The sequence below is a fragment of the Saccoglossus kowalevskii genome, chromosome 8, assembly GCF_978046115.1.
Source record: "Saccoglossus kowalevskii chromosome 8, keSacKowa6.1, whole genome shotgun sequence".
Lineage (NCBI taxonomy): Eukaryota > Metazoa > Hemichordata > Enteropneusta > Harrimaniidae > Saccoglossus > Saccoglossus kowalevskii.
The window spans coordinates 32,695,128-32,721,829 of record NC_140648.1 but is presented as its reverse complement, the minus strand read 5'-3'; the positions used below and the strand labels follow the sequence as shown (position 1 = coordinate 32,721,829).

Sequence of the window (26,702 nt, the reverse complement as noted above, 5' to 3'; positions counted from 1 at the left end):
GTATAGCAGTGAGCTATGTGGTGGGTGTGGCCATGGTGTGGATAGTGGGTATAGCAGTGAGCTATGTGGTAGGTGTGGCCATGGTGTGGATAGTGGGTATAGCAGTGAGCTATGTGGTGGGTGTGGCCATGGTGTGGATAGTGGGTATAGCAGTGAGCTGTGTGGTAGGTGTGGCCATGGTGTGAATGGTGGGTATAGCAGTGAGCTGTGTGGTAGGTGTGGCCATGGTGTGGATAGTGGGTATAGCAGTGAGCTATGTGGTGGGTGTGGCCATGGTGTGGATAGTGGGTATGGCAGTGAGCTGTGTGGTGGATGTGGCCATGGTGTGAATGGTGGGTATAGCAGTTAGCTGTGTGGTGGGTATGGCCATGGTGTGGATAGTGGGTATAGCAATGAGCTGTGTGGTGGGTGTGGCCATGGTATGAATGGTGGGTATAGCAGTGAGCTGTGTAGTGGGTGTGGCCATGGTATGAATGGTGGGTATAGCAGTGAGCTGTGTGGTGGGTGTGGCCATGGCGTGGATAGTGGGTATAGCAGTGAGCTGTGTGGTGGGTGTGGCCATGGTGTGAATGGTGGGTATAGCAGTTAGCTGTGTGGTGGGTATGGTCATGGTGTGGATAGTGGGTATAGCAATGAGCTGTGTGGTGGGTGTGGCCATAGTATGAATGGTGGGTATAGCAGTGAGCTCTGTGGTGGGTGTGGCCATGGTGTGGATGGTGAGTATAGCAGTGAGCTGTGTGGTGGGTGTGGCCATGGTGTGGTTGGTGGGTATAGCAATGAGCTGTGTGGTGGGTGTGGCCATGGCGTGGATAGTGGGTATAGCAGTGAGCTGTGTGGTGGGTGTGGCCATGGTATGAATGGTGGGTATAGCAGTGAGCTGTGTGGTGGATGTGGCCATGGTGTGAATAGTGGGTATAGCAGTAAGCTGTGTGGTGGGTGTGGCCATGGTATGAATGGTGGGTATAGCAGTGAGCTATGTGGTGGGTGTGGCCATGGTGTGGATAGTGGGTATAGCAGTGAGCTATGTGGTAGGTGTGGCCATGGTGTGGATAGTGGGTATAGCAGTGAGCTATGTGGTGGGTGTGGCCATGGTGTGGATAGTGGGTATAGCAGTGAGCTGTGTGGTAGGTGTGGCCATGGTGTGAATGGTGGGTATAGCAGTGAGCTGTGTGGTAGGTGTGGCCATGGTGTGGATAGTGGGTATAGCAGTGAGCTATGTGGTGGGTGTGGCCATGGTGTGGATAGTGGGTATGGCAGTGAGCTGTGTGGTGGATGTGGCCATGGTGTGAATGGTGGGTATAGCAGTTAGCTGTGTGGTGGGTATGGCCATGGTGTGGATAGTGGGTATAGCAATGAGCTGTGTGGTGGGTGTGGCCATGGTATGAATGGTGGGTATAGCAGTGAGCTGTGTAGTGGGTGTGGCCATGGTATGAATGGTGGGTATAGCAGTGAGCTGTGTGGTGGGTGTGGCCATGGCGTGGATAGTGGGTATAGCAGTGAGCTGTGTGGTGGGTGTGGCCATGGTGTGAATGGTGGGTATAGCAGTTAGCTGTGTGGTGGGTATGGTCATGGTGTGGATAGTGGGTATAGCAATGAGCTGTGGTGGGTGTGGCCATAGTATGAATGGTGGGTATAGCAGTGAGCTCTGTGGTGGGTGTGGCCATGGTGTGGATAGTGGGTATAGCAGTGAGCTCTGTGGTGGGTGTGGCCATGGTGTGGATAGTGGGTATAGCAGTGAGCTCTGTGGTGGGTGTGGCCATGGTGTGGATAGTGGGTATAGCAGTGAGCTGTGTGGTGGGTGTGGCCATGGTGTGGATGGTGAGTATAGCAGTGAGCTGTGTGGTGGGTGTGGCCATGGTGTGGTTGGTGGGTATAGCAATGAGCTGTGTGGTGGGTGTGGCCATGGTATGAATGGTGGGTATAGCAGTGAGCTGTGTGGTGGATGTGGCCATGGTGTGAATAGTGGGTATAGCAGTAAGCTGTGTGGTGGGTGTGGCCATGGTGTGGATAGTGGGTATAGCAGTGAGCTGTGTGGTAGGTGTGGCCATGGTGTGAATAGTGAGTATAGCAGTAAGCTGTGTGGTGGGTGTGGCCATGGTGTGGATAGTGGGTATAGCAGTGAGCTGTGTGGTGGGTGTGGCCATGGTGTGAATAGTGAGTATAGCAGTAAGCTGTGTGGTGGGTGTGGCCATGGTGTGGATAGTGGGTATAGCAGTGAGCTGTGTGGTGGGTGTGGCCATGGTGTGAATAGTGAGTATAGCAGTAAGCTGTGTGGTGGGTGTGGCCATGGTGTGGATAGTGGGTATAGCAGTAAGCTGTGTGGTGGGTGTGGCCATCATTCACTTTGTATCTGAATCAATGCTATCTCATCTCATCTACCGTATGACCAGATACATGCCATTTGGGATTTGTGGAATTTACTCATGAAACTAACACTTGATCCACTGCAATAACTTCCAATGAAATTAGTCAAAAAACATCAAGTATAATTTCTGAGAGAAAATATAATATAATTTGCAATGTCTCCCTCTAGTGTTTCAGTCAGTTGTTCTTTCGTTTTTATAGCTTGAGTTAACTCTATAACCATTTCATTAAATGTACATGTAAACGGACACATTTCACTAATTTTAAACAGACACAATTGGAAGAATTTCTTACTAACTTATTTTTTACTTTATTTTTAGCAATCAAAAAGTTTGATTGAATAAAAAGAAATGTTGTATGTAATATTTACATTCAGCCACTATATCCAAACTCGTTAACATTATGTGCATTATACGTAAAACATTGAGTGAACATAAAAGATAGAACATATGTAATTTGTATGCAGGTAACATCCATAAGATTTGATACACATTATATTGCATACAATTGGAAATTTAGTACAGATGTTGAACAGTAGATATATACAATGTTTCTTTGTTTTGTTTACCAATAATTTATGACATCTTTGTAGAAAAAAATACCCACTTTGAAACTCCTATATCTTGTTAATTGTCAGTGCTTACTCATCTCAACAAGTACTATAGTCAAGAAATCTGTTTAAATAGGAGTATTAAATAAGCCACAAAGTATGGAAACTGAAATATTTGTGGTGTGAAAGTTTGGTAAGACAAAGCACGTACTGGGAAGACCGCCCTCATGAAGTGCACACAACTGACTTAAATGTAAGTTGGAACCACTTAAAGTATAACAAAATCATCATACAGTAAACTGATTAAGAAACACAATGATCACAATAAAAATTGTTAATGCTGCTAAACCAGCCCTCTACAGAATCATGTTATCCATCAGTGTCCAGCATGACTAGACAAAGTGGCTCACTACAAGTACATCAAATCTCAACAGGTGGCTTCCTATTAATTCACTGACTAAGCCTGTAGAAGTACTATTCACTACAACCTGTAATGATTATTATCATTAGGAATTATTATTAATTTGAATAACTCTGGTAGTTTCAGATGTACATTAAAACATGTGTGTATGTGCCACATATATTTGAGAAGACATTACAACGTCAACTTCACGGCACACAAAATAATTGTATTTCTCTCGTACATGCATCTCGTGGTGATTTTTCATGGATTGTGGAATGAATATTGTTAGAATTTAGTTCAATATTAACAATTATGTTTCCAAAACATCCCCAAAACCACAAATATAGTGATGGTTTCAAAAATTATTATATTTTGGTGTTCGTGATCAGGGATCTTTTATGCAAATGAGCTAGAAATCTCTACAACGTTCTACAGCATCTTGAAACTCAAAATTACGATTATGTATTAGGTTTATCCTTTAGCTCTTCAAAATGGCTTGAAACAAATGAATTTTAATACTAAACTCATTTAATGAATCTGGTATTGTGAGTCCACTCATATCCTCTATACACCCATACATCCGTGTAATCTTACAATAATTATGCTATAAAATGCTATTTGTCAAAGAGGAGACAGCAGTTAGCATGAGCTAAGGAATGTCCAAACTAAGAATATAGAATATAAGTTAAGAATATAGAAATCCTCAGTTCTTTTAACTATGATTACTCAGTACAGTAACTATAGGAAGGTATACATGTTAGTTCTATGGTTATGAAACAATACCAAAACAAATTCAGAAAAATTCAGATCACAAAGTCTCATCGTCAATCCAATTTGTTCCAGAGAATAATGTCTCTGGATGTGCTTGCGTTAATTGTCATGCCGGAAATGGCATACCGAAATGAATAGTTATGAAAGTAATAGAAAATCTTTTGAATACAATAGTATTTCACCCGAGCTAAGAGCTCTCACACACGCTTCATTAGCCCATGCTGAGGGTCTAGACTAGGTTTAAATAACAAGCAAGATTTAGCTTTACTTAGCGATTCTTAGCACTGGCTAACGTTTTTGACCTCTTAGCACATGATAAGAGTGTGCACAACTACTGGTTGTTCAATCAAGGACAAATATCACTATAACCCAGCAACTTCTTTGATTTATCACAAAAAATCTACATGAGATAAGCTATCAGTACCTTAAATACATACTTCAGAAATTAGGTTACAAGATCAAAACCATTGTCACTGCCCTATTATTGTTCATCTTTCTTGTTAAAGGCCTGTAACTGGCAACTATCTATAATACAATCTTAAATTCAAATACACTGATCTCACTGTAACAACAAACCAGGGTTGTTATAGCAACTATATGTTCTGGTTGATATCATCCTAGTTTAAATTTTGGAGGTCTATACCATTTTATGTTTTATGATGAGATAAAATACACAACACCACTTGTTGTTCACCTGTCTCTCATAAATTATTATGTTTATAAGGCAGAGATGAGGTTCCTTAGCTGGAACAGCCTCATTGACATGGGGGGGGGGGGTCTTGCATAGACAGTCAGGTCATGGTCAGGCTCCTCAGTTCTATTGTAGTTCATCTCTGAAAGTTTTATTGAACCTGAACTTGGCTGAAGCTGGCTCGGGCTCAACACATTTACACAGTCATTTCTGCTGGCTGGAGCTTTTGGGCTCTGATGAAAACAAAGTAATAGAGTTCAAATTTTACAACAGAAACAACTTTGCCCTGTTAAAATTTTCAGTCAAGTGAAAATTTTGGCTCGGACATTTTAGTCCAATATTTGGCTGAAAGACATTTTGACAACACCATAGTTTAGTACTTTTATTAAAGTGCAACATTCTATTTCACAAACCTAATATTTACATTAAATTTCCTATGTAGATTGTCACTGATATTTGCCCAATTCAGGTTGTTGGCAAGGATAAATTTATTAAATACATTTTTATAAGGGTATGGTTTTTAAAAGATTATATTATAAGGTCATATTTGCCTATTGGTATTGTTTGCTAAGTCATCATTAATAAAGGTTCATATGCACTTGCCTGTTGTTCGATTGTTTCTTTGACTTCACATGTCTAAAGCAGATTTGTACTGCTTGACTGTCAGACTTAATCCATACATAGTCACATTGGCATTTTCAAATTAAACATTTTCAGAAATGTTTCACCCGAATGAGGTCAAAAAATTACAAACACTCACGAATAATTTCATCCAAGAGTTCAATTTAAAGTGTATTGTTGTTGAACTTGGTCGCTACTTCTTTTTATCCAACAAAGTTATTGTTACAGTTACAGACAGTTTTTAACAATACCTGTGTCCAGTTTATTACAACAACACATCTTAAGCTTTCTCTGTAAAAAGTAATAAAATGTTCCAGTCAGAAAACAGCAATGGAACTAAAATTTAATTAATTTTGATTCACCCTGAGGTTATAAAACATCTGAGAACTTAACACCCACTTTCAAATATCAAGCCTGGTGCCACTGAGACTGCTTTCACAACTCATGTCCTCTGATTTTTACAATTCAGTCACTGATTTTTTTTTTATTTATAGCTAAAATTAATTTTCACAATGTCTTAGCATTAAAATAAGAAGCATTGTTGACCCAGTAGTGTGTAAGTCAAATCAACGCTGAATCAAAGCTACAGTATTTGTTCAAATCATATACTTGATGCAGACTAATTAATAACCAATGCTGCACATTGTATTCACACAGCTTTCAATAAATTATATTAAATAAATTTATCTTATTTGTTTTATTTCATATTTATTTAGTTGTTTTTCATAAAATGTTATTGCTACATACTGATAAAAACTTGAATTTCTAAAATATTTTTGTCATTTGCTGTATATTGAATCATTAAAATATTACTTTGACAATATGTAATATATGTAAGTGCATGCGCTGCTAATAGAGTACATATGTGTTATTGCAAGTATTTGAATGTATAATAAAGGGCATACATGTAGTTTATAAGCACACATAGCCAGGAGCCAGGGACAGGGCAAAAGCCACTTGACATGTATGTAAGAGAGAACAGTGTTAAAGCAGGCAGAATGGACATTTTACAGTGCTTCAGTTTGTGAACATTTTTAAACACTTCAACCAATCAATTAGGATATACACCACTCACAGTCTGTGTCAGCAACATCATTTAGAAACACTGGAAAGGATGGAAAGAATAATTGTCATACAAAGATTGTAATAAACAGGCTGACCTTGAAAGTAGGTCATTCATGTATCAAATGTTTTAAGTAAATGTCACATTTTACTTGTTGACTAAAAGAAGTAATTTTCCATTGCTAAGAAAACCATTTAATGAAACATCAATTTCAAAGTCACATTTCCACATAGCAAGTCAAACAGAACAAATTTCTGTCAAGGTATCAAAGAGTGCAACTATGGTAACACGTCAAGTATGTTAACTGAAGTATTTAAACATAATTTATTTTCAAACTTTCTGTCAAGAGGGTCAACATACCGGTACCTACTAAAATAATTCCATTTCCACACAGAAGCACAAATGCCGACAACGCAACTTACAGAGCACACTCCTTCCTATCTCAGCTGCTATCATCATCATCAACAGCCATGGATGGCGCTCAGTTAAGATAAATTGGAAAGCTTGTCCGTTTATGTCACAGCGCACACACATATTCTGACAGTTATCAAATCACCATAGAAGCAGCAGACCCACCAACACAAAGGTAGCCAAGTATTCAGCACAGCCAGCAAGACAGGCAAACCACATCTATCTACTCAAAACTTTCTTTGGCAACACAGATATTCATGATATTTCCAGTCATAGGACTAGTGCCACATTAACAACAAAACATGCCAAAAACATGTGACTGAATAACTCATACATGTACATATTTGTCTGTTTTTTTACAAGATAACAGCCCCCTATAAGCCATAAATAAAGCAATCCTGGCCTATACTTGCCACACATTTTGAAAAGACTATTGTCTAAAAGTGATCCAATCATTGGAATTTAGTATTGAAACGTGACCCAGCGATAAATCTTATCTTAGCTATCTGTATTTTATGATTATAAATCACTAATTATGTTGATTATGGCACCTTCTCTCGTGAAACAAGTAGTCACCTCATTGCAAAGTCTACATGTATCTCAAATGTAATTTATCTTTTTTAAGACTACTGCATCTATAAATAGATTTTTATGCAAAGAATTACATGAGTTTATAAGATGCGGGTTAAGTTTATAAAAACACTGACACTGTATTATTTCCAGAAGTTTTAATTCACTGAATTTAATATAATCACGATGATTTGTTTAAGGTGTCACTACAACCACATCTTGCTGCAGGTGTCACTGCAATTTGCTATTACTATTAAAATTATTGCAAAAGCTATACTCCATATGTAATTTTACTGACCAATCAAATTGCTTTTTTCAAATTAAAGCTGGTTGCCTGGTACATGTACATGTAGCAGATTTTGCCTTTTTTAACTCAATCATTCAAGAGACTGTTTTACTTACATCACAATAAAGTCACTCTAACTATCGGCCATCCAGTCAAAGGAGACACTATAGAATTAGTATGCTGTGAATAACAAGCTTAGGGGCTGACACCAAACAATAGACAAGAAGTTATTTGTTCCAATCCCAAATAAGCCATGCACTAAACCTTGGTGTTTTGAAATGAACAATGTAGACCATACTATAGCATTGTGAGTTCTTTCCACTGTCCAAAACCTTGTTTTATACCATATATTAAATTAAAAGAAATACTTCATCCAAACCACTGCTTTTTTGAGTATCTCCATGAGACGGGTCTTTTATCATCGGCACTTCAAACACTCGCTACACTGCCCCTTTTGGTGACAACAATAGCCATCTTCTTCAGCTTCATTACTTTGTCTCTGTACCTAGTATTTCCAGATCACTGTCACCCTTTTCTGTAAAAGGTTTAAAACTTTCTCCAAGTAACAAATATGTAACCCACAATCATAGCTGGGATTTTAAGCATCTTAGAGATGAGTTAAAACACAATATGTAGTGTGAATTGAAGGATATGCTTTTATTTTGGATTGTCAATAAGCTTAACTAGTTTTGCACTGTGAGGGAAAATACTGCTGAATAAAAAATCAAATTCAAAACACACTAATTAAACGTACCCTGCATTACATTCAAAAATAGTTCAATTGAAAAGCTTGGCAGTAAAGCATTGGATCCTGTTCTAATGTATACAACAAAATTACTGCTACATATATACATACTACAAAATAGTTGCATATCACTCATCTTTTGCACATTTTGTTTGAAATATCACTAGCAGATATACCGGTAAGTGGTGTTCTCACTGGACGAAATAAGCCGTTGTCACAAAGCGAGAACGTTGTTAAAATGTGTGTGTGAACAGAATATGCCGTTATGGCATCAGCGTTTTTGACATCGTCATAATAGGGGTGGACCAGATCCAAAATGCCGTTGTCACACCGGCTCTTACACAACGCAATGTTCCGTGTGAACACATTACGACGGCCAAATGCCCTCTATCGCCGACTTATTTATGTTTGTCATTACACAAGATGACATCAGATATTACAGGTCGAATATCAAACTGGTCAGACAAAGAAACAAGATTACTGATATCTGTATAGAGAGAATCGAATATTCATAAAATGATGAATGGAACGTCTAGGGATGCTAGAGTATATGCTGTGATTGCAGAGAAAGCGGCTGAAAAGGGGTTCAGTTGGAAAGGACGTCATTACAATATCAACGGAAAATCAAAACTTTACGTATAAAGTATGTGACTGAGCACAACAACAGAAGCGGTAGAGATTGAACAACTATACTATTTTGGGAGGAACAACACAAAATATTAGGTGGAAGACCAGCATTCAATCCTCAAACACAAAGTGAGAACGCGAGCAGACAATTCAGCAGATTATCTAATATTTGCACAACAAAAAAACAGTGTAAACACCGGCGTTTTTTAGACGTGTGCTTATATAAATGTAGTTCAGTAAATGCATAATATCCTGTTTAACATTATCATGTGTGTTCAAACAATGCGCAGAGAAAAACAATCATGCAGCAATGGATGGAAGACTGGATAAAAACAATTATTTAATACTACAATGACACAAACTCATAATATCATTTGAAAGTTCATTCAAAAAGCTATCAACAGCAGGGTAATGTATCTGCCAATTATTGACTGTTTGCAATCATAACACGAAATGCATGTTCACAGACATGATTATAGACATCATGTCTTGTAAGAAGCGAACATTTCTAGTTCAGTAAAATTATGAAACCTCAGTTTTTGAAATACTCAAGTGATAAAAACTGATAATTCATGGTGGAGAGTACTTTAATATCCACTCACTTGAACAACACTGTCACTCATAGCAACCAGCTCTACCAATAAGTGATAACCACACAATGTAGGCTGTACTGAATATGTTTCCCAATGTCGGTAATTGATAAGAGAACATTTGCCGTTGCAATTCTTCTACATTCTTGAATAACTGTTGTTAGAATGGGTAATTAAAAATCGAATAACAAAAGAAGTCAAATGCCTATTATATAGAAATCAATTCCACAAGAACACTACAATAGCAGTCAAGGTTGCAGTTCAATTCATGCTTACTGCAGAGTGAAAAGTATTTGAAATGTGCACAGTTAGAACTAGATGAGTACACTATGACAGTTACATGTAGTACATACATAGCCTCTACAGACATGCAACCACAGTATAGACATGAACTGTAAAACCATTTATTTTCACTGACATTTAATTTCACTATTTTGATGTTTTGAGCAAGTTTCATTTAATTTCATGAATTTGTCAAGAAAACAATGAGTTTTATTGTCATTTTACAAGTTCACAAAGATTTCACAGCAAAAATAGCGGAATGAAACCCTGTAAATAATTGACGCATTTACAGTAAATAGTATCTCTCATTTCCTATATTCTCTAAGTTACACTATTTTGGGGATCATGTTTTTATCCTCCACTAAAAAGTAACAGATGGTAGCAAGCTAGTAACCTGTTTTGTATAAATTCTATGAATAGAAAGATTAGAAAATATTTACCCCCCCCCCCCTCAGTAGTTTGATACATTTAGATTTCGCGTTTTGAAAATTACCGGTAATAGGTGGGTAAGACTGAGTAATTTGTAAATTTTTAGAGCTGTTCAGTAAATCAGTAAACAAAACCCTAATGCAGAATGCTGCATATGCAAACACAACATGTAATGTAGGAAATTGCAATAAATTTTATGAAATCCACAGTGATAATTCCTGTCTAAAAAACATGTCTCTGTTATAATTCACTAAATTCATGTATATGTTGTGAATCTCCTCTAAACATTCAGAGCCATTTTAGATACACAGATTATGAGATTACAGAATCAGCATTACCATGATACGAGACAAAAATTCATTGAAGCCAAGTATAGGTAGTTGGATACAATGTACGTTAGCAATAAAACCAAGTAGAGACTTAGAATGGGATACATTTCAATTCTACACAATGTAGTTTAATAAGGACGACACCATACAAAACTATTGTCTGATAACACTAATTTTTGTTACCATTGAAGTTTTGGGATAATATTTTATCAATAGTGGCCATTATAGTTGAGGATTTGAATAAGCAGCATATTGATGAAGTCAGCAAATAATATCAAAAATCACCTGGCCATTACTTTTTTTAATTTCCTCTCGCAACAGGAAATTCTGAGAAGATGGTTAAATATGAGTTTAAAGTCAACTGTTTCAGAAACATTAAAACTCAATCATCAAGGGAGCAAATGGCTTTCTTTCAGCAGTTCAACAGCCTTATCGTTGCATTTCCGATAAGAATTCATGGTTTCCTGCAACCAACTACGTTATTTTTAAATTGTTGTTCAACAAGGTATTGTATCTTGTACAAGAACTAGCAGTTTAAGTGGCTTCATGCTCTCTCATTACGTACAAAATGATCGACTTTATAATACACAAATTTACAATACCCAGAATTCCCTGAGAAACATTACCCATAAACCATTTAGCTAAATATTCTGACAATGCACACAGGGCAGGTATTTTACACATTCTACAATCATTTTTTGTAGTTGAATCAAAAGAAAGTTGAAAAAATAAATAAATAAAACAGTTTCTCAATTGTTTTGTAAAATTTATGCAGGGCACATTTTATCTTTATTGAAAAATTGTCATGAATATTCAAAAAATATTCAATTTTTTAAAAGGAATTTTTAAGTCTGAAACTATGAAACAAACAACTGACAAGTATAGTATAATACAACAAAACAAATCCACAACACCAATCCATTGAGTATAGTACACCACAGTACAGTCAAAATGTATATAGAACTTATGGTATTTATCAAGCCAAAATCTTTTTCAGGGTCTTATTGTTCAGTGCAGTCTGGGAATTTCAGACTTCAGTAGCAATGAGTAGGATTATGTAACAGGAACAATTCAAGAAATACACAAACCCACTGTGACTGCATGCATTGGTGTGTATGGTTTCAGCCAAGGGTGGTAATAGATCTAAGTGGAGTTGTCAATTACAAAACTAATAAACAAACTTCAGAAATTCCTAAATAAACAGAAGAAAAGCTCCAGCTAGAGGTCAAACATACTAATCATTCATACTCATAAAATGACATTTTTACTTTTTATAGTTTGTTTAGTGCCATTCAGTCCCTGTTTGAGAAAATCATAATCCCAATGAAAACTAATAGACATTTAGTTCATCAAACAAAGAAGTCAGTCAAGTTCACAAAGTAGAATAATTATCATGTACATATTGGATGTTGAGAAATATGCAATACTGAAGTGAAATTGGAATTCTTTTCCATAACAACTATAACTCAGGTACAATAAAGCACAGTACCCAGATAATAATATACTTTTCACAAAATTACATAAACATACAGTAATGTAAACATGTGCAATAAAAAAGCAAAACACTCATGCAATAGAATGCACAAATTTAGGTGGATATGTATTACATAACACTTCAATTGTATGCATATCTGCACAAATCAAGGGTGAAATTTATGACAAATTCTTGAATTCATCATACAATATTATGTCCTCTGATTGGATGATTATTATTAGCCAATCAAATTACTCCATTCATTCAAGGTGAATAACAAATAACTAGGTGACAGTAACCTAGTTATTTTAATCAAAATACATATTCCACATTTATTCACTCAAATCATTATCCAATCATGCCATTCAGACAACACCACAACTAAATAAGAGATTTCACTAACCGTCTTCCGAGAACTGGAGCATGGTTCGCTGTCGTTCCTGGATGCAATGTATCCACAAATGTCACAGTTTTTGCTCCCATAGCAACGCTGTCACTCAGTTTTCTCTTCCAGTTCACTATGCTACTTTTGGCAGGTAATTTCTCCTGGTTGCTATGGTATTTGGACGGACTGATTTGAAAATCTGGTTCAATTCCAAAAACATTGGAACACATATTAAACACATCGTCATATTTGTGGTTATTTACAGGCAGCTCAGCATGTAGATTGCGGCCAGGTATTGGGTAAGCCAATGATAGGTTATCACTATGATTAGTGTTTTGGCTGAACTTTTTATCATCTTGCTTATGTTCAGACATTAGAGCTCCCATAAAATTGGCAGTATCCAGTGGACGGGCTGGCACAGAAAACTTTCTAAAGTTGGTATGTGCTTCTGGTGGTGGCATTTTAAAATCTGGGCGGCATCGTGGTGATAGTTTGTCAATATTACTCATATAGTTATCCCGACTTTCAACAACTGGGTCATATCTTGGGAATAGATGGTTGTTGTGAGTGTGAGCAACCTTCCTTTTTGTTGAATCCTTCACAGGTAATGGAGCTTCTTTATTATTATGATTCAGTTTCGGAGAAGGCATGACTTCATTGTTGTTATGCCCAATACCGCTATCGTCAGATGACACTCTCTCATTATCGCTACTACCGCGAAGACTGACATCCTCTTCCTCATCATCTCTGTTAAATATCCGACTACATATTTCAATAATCCTATCACTCGGCCCGTTTCGGAGACCACTGCAGAAGACATCATCTGCGTCCATAAAGTTCATTTGTTCCTCATCAACATTCCGACCGTGTGTGGTAGGAGGACCATGAGACAGCAAATGGCGTTCAAAATCCTCAAAACTGTATAGTTCGGCCTCAAGACTGAAAAATACAAAAGTTGATAAATCAAATCAAATCAGAGTACTGTTTGTATAGAGTACATCTCCAATAGAAATGCACATAAACCCAAAAGTACAGGTGTTAATGCTGGACCATTAAAATACAACTTACTTTGTCCATAGAAACATCTCTGTCAATTACATAAAGCACATATACTACTAATAGAGCAAATATGGTATTTTGGATAACTGCAGAAATTTATTTCTCGCAATGAATTTTCGAGAATCAGTGAAAACAAATTTAACCACAGTAATAGGATTCATCAAAGACGATGATAATTAACACTTAACATGTTATATATTGGATTCAATGGAACTTGTGCAGAAATGACAGACTTTTTTTTTTTTCATTAACTGTGTGATATCTTCTTTTTGAACAAGATTATCTAGGGGTTACTTATTTATCTATTGTGTGAAAAAAATCGCACAATCCAGAGTTCTACTCATCGGAGGTTTTTCGAATAGAACCTAATTTAACAAAAATGCTAATGTACATACTTGGTATATGCCAAAATTTACATCTTGCATTTTTAAAATACTATAACAAGTTATAGAATTCCATAGTTGCTATCTTGACTTAAATCAGAGGAGTCGCATTCGTGGGAATTGAGTCCCAAGCAACGATATCAACGCATGATAAAAATGCAAAGGTTCATGGGTAGACACTTGTTTGTAAACAACAACACACTATGGGCATCCGCCATATGCACAGGTGACGACTCCCTCGCTTTAAGTCATTTTTGAACTCATTAAAATTATTACTCTTTAAATAACCATCAGAAGTGAACTTAAATAACATTTTGATTTTAAATTGGGTAATAAATGAAAAATTAAAAGTATAATGTGTTTGCCAAATGTATAGTGCGGTAGCTGCTGTCACTGAATTAACTTCTCATCCAATATAGTACTATTTATTGAACATAACGAGAATCAACAAATCAATGTTCTGTAACAGTTATAAACACAGCTCAATTTTGAGACTCCCACAAAACACATGTGTGCTCGTTATGGGACAAACTTAAACAGTCCCACCAATAATGCATGGCAGCTAGCAGCTGCGTTTGTTGAGTTGTTTATATACACTTTATGAATCAACAAAGCATGACTATTGATACCATGGTAACCATGTATGAATGTTTATTAGCACGTTCTGACTAGAAAAACTTGTATCAGGTAATTAGAAAGCACTTCACATTATCATATATTTTAGAAGAAGTGAAAAATGTTATAATGTCATGTTTTGTGTTCACATATGTTTTTATGCCAGCAATTGTGTTATGTAATAGTTATACCAGTACTGATACCTACCATTCCAAATGAGTTTAAAGTGAAAGGGGCATCACCTATGCACCCAAGAAAATTGGGCACTAAGCAACGATAACAATACACACTAAAAACGCAAAATGTGTAGACACTCATTTGTAAACAACGAAACGCTATGGCAGTCTTGTTGCATACACAGGTGACGACTTCCCAGCTTTATTTTAAACTCCATAATTTAAAATGTAGACGCAAGTTAAAAAAGTTTTGTATATACCGGGTACACTAACACACAAATATTAACACATCATTACCGGTAGGTCTAATAAAATAGGAGTGAACTGACCAGTGAAAGGAAAAGAGAATAAATTTAGAAGGATAGAGGCAACAGTTTACATGTACGGATACTAGTTAGGAGTCACAGCATTTGTTCTAGAGTTGCATACAGTCCCTTGTTTATTTGTTGTTGTTTTCTCAATAAAATAAAATACGTGTAAATGGCGAAAGCACAAACACACCTCTATAATTTATGTAAGTATATGCACTATTAATATAAAAAGCAGATACTGTGGAATACTTTATTTTCGCTGGAATTAATTTTCGCTGAAAAAGCTTTTTGGGCATTTTGTATGGAATTTATTTTCACTGATTTTTGATGAGTTTAATGTGAAATATAGGAAAAAATTGTTTTTTCGCTGGATTTTATTTTCAAAGAATCATGCCTTCAGCGAAAATAAAGTATTCTACAGTATATGGTGTATGTGCAAATTACTAGCCAGTGATTTTTTTCAAGTTTCTTTTTCATTCATTTTAATGTTAGATTTGGCACTAACTGACTTGGGTACATATTTCTTGAGCTGTTTAAGTAGATTGAAATACTTCTTTCACTATAATAAAAAGCTGGAGAACCATAGTAAGTTCTACGTAAACAAGGAAGCATACTTTTCTTGTCAGCAGACCAACAGTACAAATATACAAGGATAAAAGAAAGGTGTAAGAAATTCTACACAACTCAAAGTGGTAAATATGAAAAAAAAGTTTTAGTTAGAATGCTTTCAAGAGAAGTGTGTGTATGGAAACCAGTAGTAGGCGTCAACTATGCAGCGTCGTTCCAACACAACCACAACTCCATATTCAGAATGTGTATACATATTGTTTAATATAAACGCCAAAAAAAATTCAGACAATACATCACCACTACCTAATAATATCTGATGATATGACTCTACAGCACACCTGTAAGAAAATAATGAAATGGACAGTTCAAGTTTTCAATACATATTGAGGTTAATGTGATGAAGAAGTGCATGTATTCAAAATGTATTATGTGAACTTCTCAATCGGGGTAAATCGACTACAGCATCTATTGAGTCCGCCAGACCAGTCACACTGGGTCAAAAATCATTCATCTATAGACCCTGGACAATGACAGTATATAGCCATCTTACAAGTCAACCCACTTCTTTATCTAAGATTACAATACACTATAATAATATAGCAAATACAAAGGGAACACATTCTAAGGATTGGAGTGTGAAACTACAATTAATATGATCACATGAATAGGAATGTGTTTAGGCTTGTGAATGAAGAAGACATTATGAATGTCAACATTCAACGAAAAGTACAAGTTCACGATGATAAATTTCCGACCCTACTAGTTTGGTAAGCATATTCATTTTGAACATTAAAATATAAGCGTCTATTGAACACTAACTGTTAATTGCTTATTAATAATTAAATGAATTTTTTATATTGATTAAATCATTTTTATGTGCTCCTTCAACCCACAATAGAGCACTGGAGTGAGTTCCCATTGCAATTTATTTTAATATCTCAGGAAGAACATCTCACGTCACTATAATTAGTCCCTCTCAACTAATTTGTGTTTTGTATGTTCGACAGCCCTTTTGGAGATATTTCTCAGACAAGCTTTGACCGAGCATATTCAAACTAAACACTGACCATGTATGATAATAACCAGCCATTTTGGTACTCAAAATTGCTAAATTCTTATATGTAAATTTGTCGGGACTATTCCTTGGAGATTAGGGGGTGATTTCATTAAAATTTTGTATCAATATCATGATCATTAGAGCACATCATATTTTTTTCAAGATACGAGAAAAAAATTACCGACTGGCAGCCATTTTGTTTTTATTCATGTCCATGCCAATTCCTCATTAATATATTGCCAAATCTATTAATATATTGTACATCTATTCTTTTGCATGGACTACCGGTATATAAGAAAACTTTTATTCTATAACAAAATTCACAGGAATAAACAAAAAAAATGAAATAATTGATCTCATGACCAAGAGTAAAATAAATACCTTAACAGTACACTTGATTATATTAGCAGGTGCATAGCTCTCCACACCTGTCAAAGGGGGTAATTTGAATGTAATTGGGCAATTTCCCTTGAATAGTACATCAGGAAATGTGCACATTAACAAATCAAGTAACATTCTAGTAATTACGTGTGAATGGTTTAATTTGTGAAAACAGTTAACTGTAACAGTATTAACCTTTTGAGTACGCAAGTCAACATTTGTTACCTTTCACAGAATAAACTCAAATTAATTTGTTCATATCCTTTATCAATATCTATATGCAGCGCTAATTATCGCCATTTGGTCCAAAATCAATAAAACTCTGTTATGGCGGCTCAGGGGAATTGTCAATGAGTAAATTAATTCAGAATTGTAAAAGTACTGGTATAAGAATTTAAAAACTATGGCATAAATGTGTATACAGTATTTGCTTTATTAGTAACATATGCATATGTATTTACATAAATTACAGAGGTGTGTATACTGTATACATGTAAAATACTTTATTTTCGATTGGCATTAATTTTCGCTGAAGGAATTATTCTGTGAAAATAAAATCCAGTCAATATACCATTTTTCCTATATTTTACATTCAGCTAATCAAAAATCAGTGAAAATAAATTCCATACAAAACATTCAAATTGATTCCAGCTAAAATAAAGTATTTTACAGTATTAAGAATTCTACATCAAATGCAATTTTAGACTCAAATGTGTTTTTATTGGAGATGCGCTTCTAATGGAACAAATATGGGAGTGATGAGGCATGCAGTACATGTTTACTTTGATTTATTTAACATAATATTTACCTTGTATTGGGATTATTTGCTATTGCAATACTAGATTGTTTGTACACACATAGCTTAAAATGAACTTTGTCAAACACATGATAAACCAAGGTATTTTTTTCAATTGTTTTTGCTTTGACCATAACACCTACCTGTCACTGTTGAAAATAATATGTAAAAGAGCTGAATCACATAAAAATGGAGTTATAAGCTTACTTACCAGGTGTATTCAACAACACTGACAATTACTTGAATTAGCGAAAAAACAAAGGAAGACTGACTCACCCCTCTTGCAATGTTGTTAAGTTCGGGTACACTGGCATATTTTCACAAAGTCAAAACTAACAGAAGAACCAATATAATAATGCTGATAGTGTGGGTTTTAAAACTACTGAGAGCCGTGGTCCTTTGTGCCAAGACACACACCTTACAACAACCATTCACTTTGGCCTAATAAAACCAGCTTACAATGATGTTCATAAATGTTAACAACCCGTTGTACAGTTGATCCTCAAATACGCAAGCTGCCAAGTTAATTCATTATCACGCTTGAAGTCTAAACAAGTTCCCCAAACAGTCAACAAAACCAAATCCTGTAATGGTTGGATTGGCAGCAACAAACAAAATTACAACATGTACAGATGACACTGTAAACGTCACACGCGATGTTCGTTTGCCTCTATTTAAGGAAACGCCAGTTTAATCAGTTGACATACAGATTTGTGAGCTACCTTGACAACCGAAATATTTTCAATGTTCCAAACTCCTGACAGATTTTTACAGCATAACGTGTAACCTCGCTACATCGAATGACAGACTTCACTGCTGATAGCAAAGATATCTACAATGATATCGCAACTATTCATGATGATAAGTTTGGTCACGATTTATCACTAATTTCCATGTATTCGCAATCACACCTTAATCTAAACTCGCTCTTCGTGACCAGAAGAAAAGACACAAAATGCTCTTTAATACAGTTTCTTTGTAGTTTTATTTTTAAATACTGTAAAATACTTTATTTTCACTTGAAATTAATTTTCGCTGAAGAAGTGATTTTAATAGTGAAAATAAAATCCAGTGAGTATACCTTTTTTTCTTATATTTTACATTCAGCTCACCAAAAATCAGTGAAAATAAATTCCATACAAAACACCCAAAAAGTCTTTTCAGCTAAAATAAAGTATTGTACTGTAGTAACAATTTAACAAGATTTTGGTCATATTTTGAGATCTTTCTACAAAAGAAACAAGGACTATGTGTTTGGGTGACTATAATTACCCGGTAGTAGTGTTTATTACAACTTCGTACTTGTAAAAACAATAACAGTACTGTGCTCTATATTTTAAACTTTAAACTCTGTCTATTTGTTTAAAAAGGTCAACTGAAGTCACAACCTGTACTGAAGTAGTAAAGCTTACTAATATATTTATTTTAATCAACAATACTTTTTTTGTCCTGCTTACCTGATTTCACTGATTGAATACTAGTATACATTTACATACATGTGATTTCTGGTTGATTTGCAGTTCCCATTGGAGATGTTCCTCTACTTTTTTTTATTTTTTCTGGTAACCAAATGCCTCAGATATAAACATACATGTACATGTCACAGCTTCTTTTTAGTCTTTGGGAATCATAGAAATTTTCTTTTATTAAAATTCAGTTATTATGAAAAATAATTCTAAATTTAATGACAACTTCACAATATTGATGAAAAGCTACCATGCATGTCAAATATAGCCTTAGCAATATATTTAAAAGTAATTAATTTATTTTTCCTTTTATTTTACTGACATTTTTTCTTTTATTTTCCCTTTTAAATTTTATCTCTTTTGAATTTTTTGTATTTGTATTTCTTTGTATTTATTTTCTTTACCATACAAAAACCCTCTGAAGGTTTTTAGTGGTGTAATAAAGTTGTTATTATTATTACAGAAAGCAAAATTAATCAGAAATATTTGTATAACATAATAATACGGTATTATTTCTAGCATGATTTGCCACTACCACAAAAGCATGGTGTGATGACTAAATAGTTTTCATCTGGACCCCTGCCCCCAAACAACTAATATAGTCCAAGCCTATACAAGAATGGCCTCAATAACTATCTTCAGTGAAGCAATAAATTCACATTCTTAATTTGTAAAAATGCAACTGTGGTGCCATACCCATATATAACACCTGTACAAATACAACACCCAGCATGGTATGTGAATACCGAACACAGCCGAGTGACTACGCAGCTCACACACAGCGACCGTTTGTCAATATAGATAAATAGCCTGATAGAAAGTAGTGAATTAGGGTCAGCAATTACGCAAACACAAAGAAAGTTGTCAGCTCTAATCACCTGGCCTCCTTAACAATGGTCACTGAGTCCCACTTCATAAAGTATTTGTAGTGTTTTCTCATTCTGACCATTGTTAAAGTCGACATGGGTGGAACGGAGAACATAAATAACTTGAATGGGGTAATGTGTAACCTGCATAGTTGTCTGTCAGTGTATTAACACTTGTTGGGAAACAATGTGTGAATTTTAATTCTTTTCAGTTATCTCACAATCATTCCATATGTTTGACAGACAAATTTTGATAGATTGTCAATCCCATGCAGAGATTTCACAATGGCATTGTGGGACACATCTACTTTCCCAATTACAATATATTCTTTGTGATATTTCAGTCTCGTACAATCCAAGCCTTTAAGGTCACCCTAAGTTTAAGATATTTCAGTCTTGTACAGTGTGTCTTTAAGGATCATCCTAACTTTGTGATATTTCAGTCTCGTACAATCCAAGCCTTTAAGGTCACCCTAAGTTTAAGATATTTCAGTCTTGTACAGTGTGTCTTTAAGGGTCACCTTAACTTTGTGATATTTCAGTCTCGTACAATCCAAGCCTTTAAGGTCACCCTAAGTTTAAGATATTTCAGTCTTGTACAGTGTGTCTTTAAGGGTCACCCTAACTTTGTGATATTTCAGTCTCGTACAATCCAAGCCTTTAAGGTCACCCTAAGTTTAAGATATTTCAGTCTTGTACAGTGTGTCTTTAAGGGTCACCCTAACTTTGTGATATTTCAGTCTCGTACAATCCAAGCCTTAAAGGTCACCCTAACTTTAAGATATTTCAGTCTTGTACAATCCAAGCCTTTAAGGTCACCCTAAGTTTGTGATATTTCAGTCTCGTACAATCCAAGCCTTTAAGGTCACCCTAAATGTAAGTTTGCTTTATTTCAGTCTTGTATAGTATGTCTTCACTATGAGGATTGAGAATCAAGCGACATCTAAATACAGTCACAACAATGCAGCATTTAGAAACTTATGACAGACAGCCATACTCTCAATATACAACACCTGATTAAACATGTACTTCAGCATGCTAGTGACTAGAATCCATGCATTGTAATATAAAGCTCCTAGTATATTTAAGTAGGATTTACTGTCATTAGTTTTTGATAACCTTAATCTCACAGCAGTGTACCCCCAAACAGAGTGTCAGTACTCCATTGTACATTGTGATGTGTCAGAACTTCCTTAAAGGTAATGATTACCTGAATACCTATACTTATCAGTGTGATGTCATCAATGTCCGTGAACTTTCAGACACTGGAAACATCTCGACTGTCCACAATACATGTACTTGTAAATAATTTTAAATGACGGCACAAAATATTATGTCATGTGATTAATTATTCACCAGAATGTTTGATTCAGTCAAACAAATGAGTAAACAAAAACTAAATAGCAACAGACGTATTTATAACTTGTCACGTTGCATTGAAATAATTTCTCAAGGGCTTGGTTCAGATCATAAACTTCTTTTGGATTCATAACAAATCACCGAAATATCACAGAAAAATGCAGTTGGGGTTGAAAATTATTGTCTGTACATGTATTTATTTGATTGATTCACTCAAATCATTCTATGATTACATCACTTCTATTTATAGTAAGATCCCATAAACATGACAACCGCTACTGAGGGCGAATAAAATAAATTTATTGCATATCTACAGTGGATATCAACATGTTTTTTAGAACAGATCCAATGTTTTGTCAAGTCAGAAAGAATATCCAGCTTATAATCTGTTTCACCAAAAAATGTACCGAAACATATGGAAAAACTGAAATAAAGGCACAAATATGAATGTATGGCTTAATAATTAATAGATGCAACTTTGTGTGTACACATGTTTTCAGACACACCACACTTTTATTAATTTAGTACAACAAATTTTGAATCAAGAAACACATTTTTGAAGTTAATTTTTACATTTTCCACTTTTAAATATTATACTGTAGAATACTTTATTTTGTAAAATTATAGAAAAAATTATATATATTCATTGGATTATTCCTTCAGCAAAAATAACAAAATTAAAGTATTCTACAGTAATTTTATTATTAATAAGATTTCTATTACATATAAGAAAGATTTACTTCCAAAATGAAGAGCGAGATTTTCAACACTCACTGTCTGTGTTTACTGTTTGAAGTCTTGCATCTGTATGATGATGTAACAATGATGTGAGTGCTATGTAATATGGGTAATCATTGCCTTTAAAGCGCAGCTCAACAATCCCTGGGAAATTTGATTTGAATGGCCCACCTAAAATTTTTTCTATTGTCGGGTTTGAAAGGATATATTAGTAGCATTCAAGTTAGAGATCTTGGCTTGTGCAGAGACTCTGGACCGACTTGACAGGTGCCAAAAATGTGTGTGAATGGTCAGGACCCAGTCGCACATGCCGAAACAAATCTTTCTTGGTCGTGCCGTGATTTGCTGCCTGAACGCTGGGCATGAACAGAAATCATGCCCTCGGTGGTGAGTGTAGGAGAACTAGTATAACATGACGATGGAGCGAAGTGCAGCTAGATATGGTCGAATGCTGTAGCAATGAATGAAATGGTTAAATATAATTGAAAATCATAACAGTCCAAGCAGTCAACTGTCAAAATGGTACCGTGATCAAATGCATCATCATGGAGTGCCATTGTATCCTCGTGGGCGGAGCTACGTCACAAGACGTTCCACGTTGCTACGACGCACACCACTGTACATGCATTTCTATGGGCTCTGTGCGCACTGCTGTGGAACGCCAGTCGAGCCGGTGAAAATTCAAGAAAACAACACAAACTCAACTTTGAAGGAATCCCGAACAACCAAATTTATATATGTCACACACGTAGGGCTAATCTTGTTACACTGTTCAGAGGAGTCTCAACAATCATCCCAAAGTACAGTTTTCTGTGAGTTTTGGGCCTTTGTTTTCACCGCCGCGGGTTGCCAGGCGGTGAAAATGTCCGGATGTCTGCCCCCAAGGATAAGTAAATTCTTTTGATGCACAGAAAGCAGCGGTTTAAAGAAAACGAAATATCAATTTTTTTTTTCTTTTCAGAACAACTTTCAGGAATTATTAGTCTATGAGTAATTCTAGAAAAACTGAAGGAAAATATCTAAAAAATGATTGGACATTTGAGGATGCTTTGTAATTGTACACATCTACATTGTACACCATCATTTCCTTCTTGTTATCACATTGCATGCTGGGTACATTTTATGCATCAACGGAAATTAAAATTACAATGGAATGCAAAACACAGAATATAAGCAATGGAGTTTCAGTTCTTCAACTTCACAGAGAAACCAAGGACATTGATGCCAACTGAGTTTACCTTGGTTCATTTTGATACTCCATATAATATTCCTACATGCTTGGGTAATTTTATAAATTTTGTCCTTCTCCATTCAAATTTCATGTCCTAGTGTATAAATGTATGATACAGTTTCAGAAATTTACCAGTTACCTTTTCCAGAATAAAAATAAGTGGATATATATATCAGATAGTGAGCTGATATGTATCAGACAGACCGCCTGCTGTAGCGTGAATAATCGGTTTGTAGACAGATAGCTGTAATAATAGCTACCGTCAATGTTATATCAAGTATTGACAAGTACGTGCCCATGGGTGTTTTTTTGTTGACTTGAGTTTTCATCAACAAAAAATGCTTGAATCAACTGCACATATTGTTAAGGGGAGCAGCACAAACTATTAGACAGCTTACAGAATTGGGCCTATATCACTAGTGTAACATCAAGTTCAATGTCATATTTAACCATTTCATCAGCAACATATACAGGATGTAGTATCTTTTCGCTTCCATGTGTACATCAAACAGAACATGTACAGTATCGGCCTTCAAATTATAGGTCATATAGTTTTATTGTCAGGGAATTGTTGTTAGGCTAACCTTTGGAAAACACTGCCTGCCCTCATCTATAGAGCCAGCATGTGTCCCGGAGGGCATTCTTTGCATTTCTGTTTACACTCGCCGAACCGCCATGGTGTGCACCAACAAAGGAGACATTTTTTCACTCATTCCAACTAATCTTGCCTCTAGCGAGTTTCCTGTCACTTTTGTTGAGAGAAGCGCATTGTGGCTCTACACAACATGTTTCTTTGCAACAGAAACTTCAAGTGCTTTTGAAATATATCCATATTGTATTTTCAATTAGTACCGGTAATGTACATGTTCAAGATCTCAGTAAAATTAGTAAATCTTTTCCAAATTTCTAAGGACGGGACCAAGCAATATGCAAACTGGTTGTAGTGGTAGGTGTAAGTGGGGTGGCCGTCCAGAAGTGGCTTTTTCACTTGATTTACTTCAAAAGCACATACATGTAGGTTAGGTTCTCATATTCTGCCAAAGTAGATTGCTTACCCCCCCCCCCCCCCCAATGGTTAAAATGTACAAACATAATTTTTGAACTAAGTTGTCATAAAATCATGCAAAAAGTGTATCAAAACATGTCTATACAGTCAGTGCTCATGTCAGAACTCACATATGTACATGTTGTATGCTCGATTGTCAGATTTAGAAGACTTGTTTTAAATCCAACCATTTTACTGACAAGACAATGCTTATTCCTACCCCACCACCATAACAACTCACTTTGGAAATTGGCGTCAGCGTTAATTTACCAAGTAATTTGGCATTCACAAAGTTCCTTAAAAGTTAATAAATTAGGCGGCCACTTGATAATGTAGACAATAGTGCTGACCCACAATTTTTCGGTTGACCAAATATTTCTATCTTGTATGTGCTTTTCCGTTTATTTATGTCTTGACTCATACCAATCAACAACTAATTTGCATTCAATATTGATGCATCTGGTCAGAGAGCTCAGCAAAACGACTCTTTTCGATAAGATGTGAACATGCTACTGTTGATTCAAATTGTAAACAATAACTTCAAATGACAACTGTTTTTATGCATAATGAAGGCTAGGTCAAATTTCATGTTTACTTAACAGTTGGGCAACACTAGAAATCAGAGTGGCGCCACTGTGACATAAGAGTTTATTTGCTTAGCTCTTTCACAGTCTATAGTTTTACATAAATAAATTATAAAATTTATTGTCAGGGCAATGTACTTTTCTTGTTGATGAACTGCTAAAGAACAACAATAGTAAATCACATATATGCATATTTCAGAAATAATGATTTGGGATTCATTTAAACTAAATTAAAAATAATACGATTGTTTACATAAATAACCCACAACTAAAATAATCTGGTTTAGTTCAGAATCACAAGACTAGTTTTGACCCGAGCATTGCCCTAAACGCAAAGATAACATGCGTATAAGAAACGCCATCTAACGATGCCATGACATGAATGACATCAACTCGCAATTGACTGAAACCGATAAGCAGTAGCCGAAATAATAATAGATGCAACAGTAACTGGATTGTTGATTTCATTTTGTGTTTTTAACTTAATGGCATGGGGACGAATATGTTCAAAACACAAATTTTACAGCATTGTATTAGCTACATCACTAGATAAGTTGTAAATCAGACCTTGCACCTTTGCTGAACCAATACAGCTGTAGCTAAGGTGTCCTTAAACACCAATCACAGCAGGTAGAGCCTGATATACATTAAATACATTATCTGATATATACATTTAATTATTTAATGAGCAAATGATAGAACAATACATACATGTACGATAGACATTTTTTTAATTAACGTTATTCCTGAGTATCACCATGAGGCAATCCACACTGATAAAGATATTATGTTATTTTAAGATATTTTAGTGTGCTGTCCATTCTACATTTCATCCACTACTATGCCATCAATTACATTATAATAAAATCATTTTATTTATTGTAAATTATTGACTTGTAATTCTATAATGGTATGAGTTTAATACCATAATTGGTTTTCATAATAAAAATTAATGACAATTATTGCACAAAATACCATTCATCGTAATTTTTTTACCAATTTTCAATAAATTCTTAATTTGTTCTCTGAAACATCCCTAGCATTTGTAATTATTTCTATTATTTTTGTAAATTTTGTTTATAAACCCAAAAATGTAATATAAATCAAATATACAGCAAAGCAGAATCATTTTCCTAAGCTTTCTATGAGTGTCACTCAGTACAAATACAATTGAATTATATATAAATTCAGCTGAAACCTGGACAGTAGCCATGGTAACAAATGTAATAATGCCTAAAGGTATGGAGATAGTAGCAGCTCAATACATACTACACATGTGCCGATTTGATCGCTATACTGCCTTATGCATTCATTGGAGTATTTCCCTGATAACTGTTATGTTATACTGTAGAATACTTTATTTTTACTTGGAATTTATTTTCGCTAATTTCGCTGAAGGAATGATTCAGTGGAAATAAAATCAAGCGAATATACCTTTTTTCCTATATTTCACATTCAACTCATCAAAAATCAG

The 26,702-nt window shown here is 35.3% G+C and overlaps 1 protein-coding gene across 1 annotated transcript in view; it reads right to left on the bottom strand.

Moving 5' to 3' along the window:
• LOC100367672 (ankyrin repeat and fibronectin type-III domain-containing protein 1-like) overlaps positions 1-13,676 on the bottom strand; it is a 136,040-nt gene extending 122,364 nt beyond the window's left edge. The window contains exons 1-2 of the mRNA XM_085502845.1: positions 13,660-13,676; positions 12,610-13,530 (exon numbers count right to left, since the gene is read on the bottom strand). Coding sequence (XP_085358971.1) covers positions 12,610-13,530; positions 13,660-13,676 — 938 coding nt within the window. The remainder of the gene's footprint in view (positions 1-12,609; positions 13,531-13,659) is intronic.
• Positions 13,677-26,702: the final 13,026 nt, after the last annotated feature.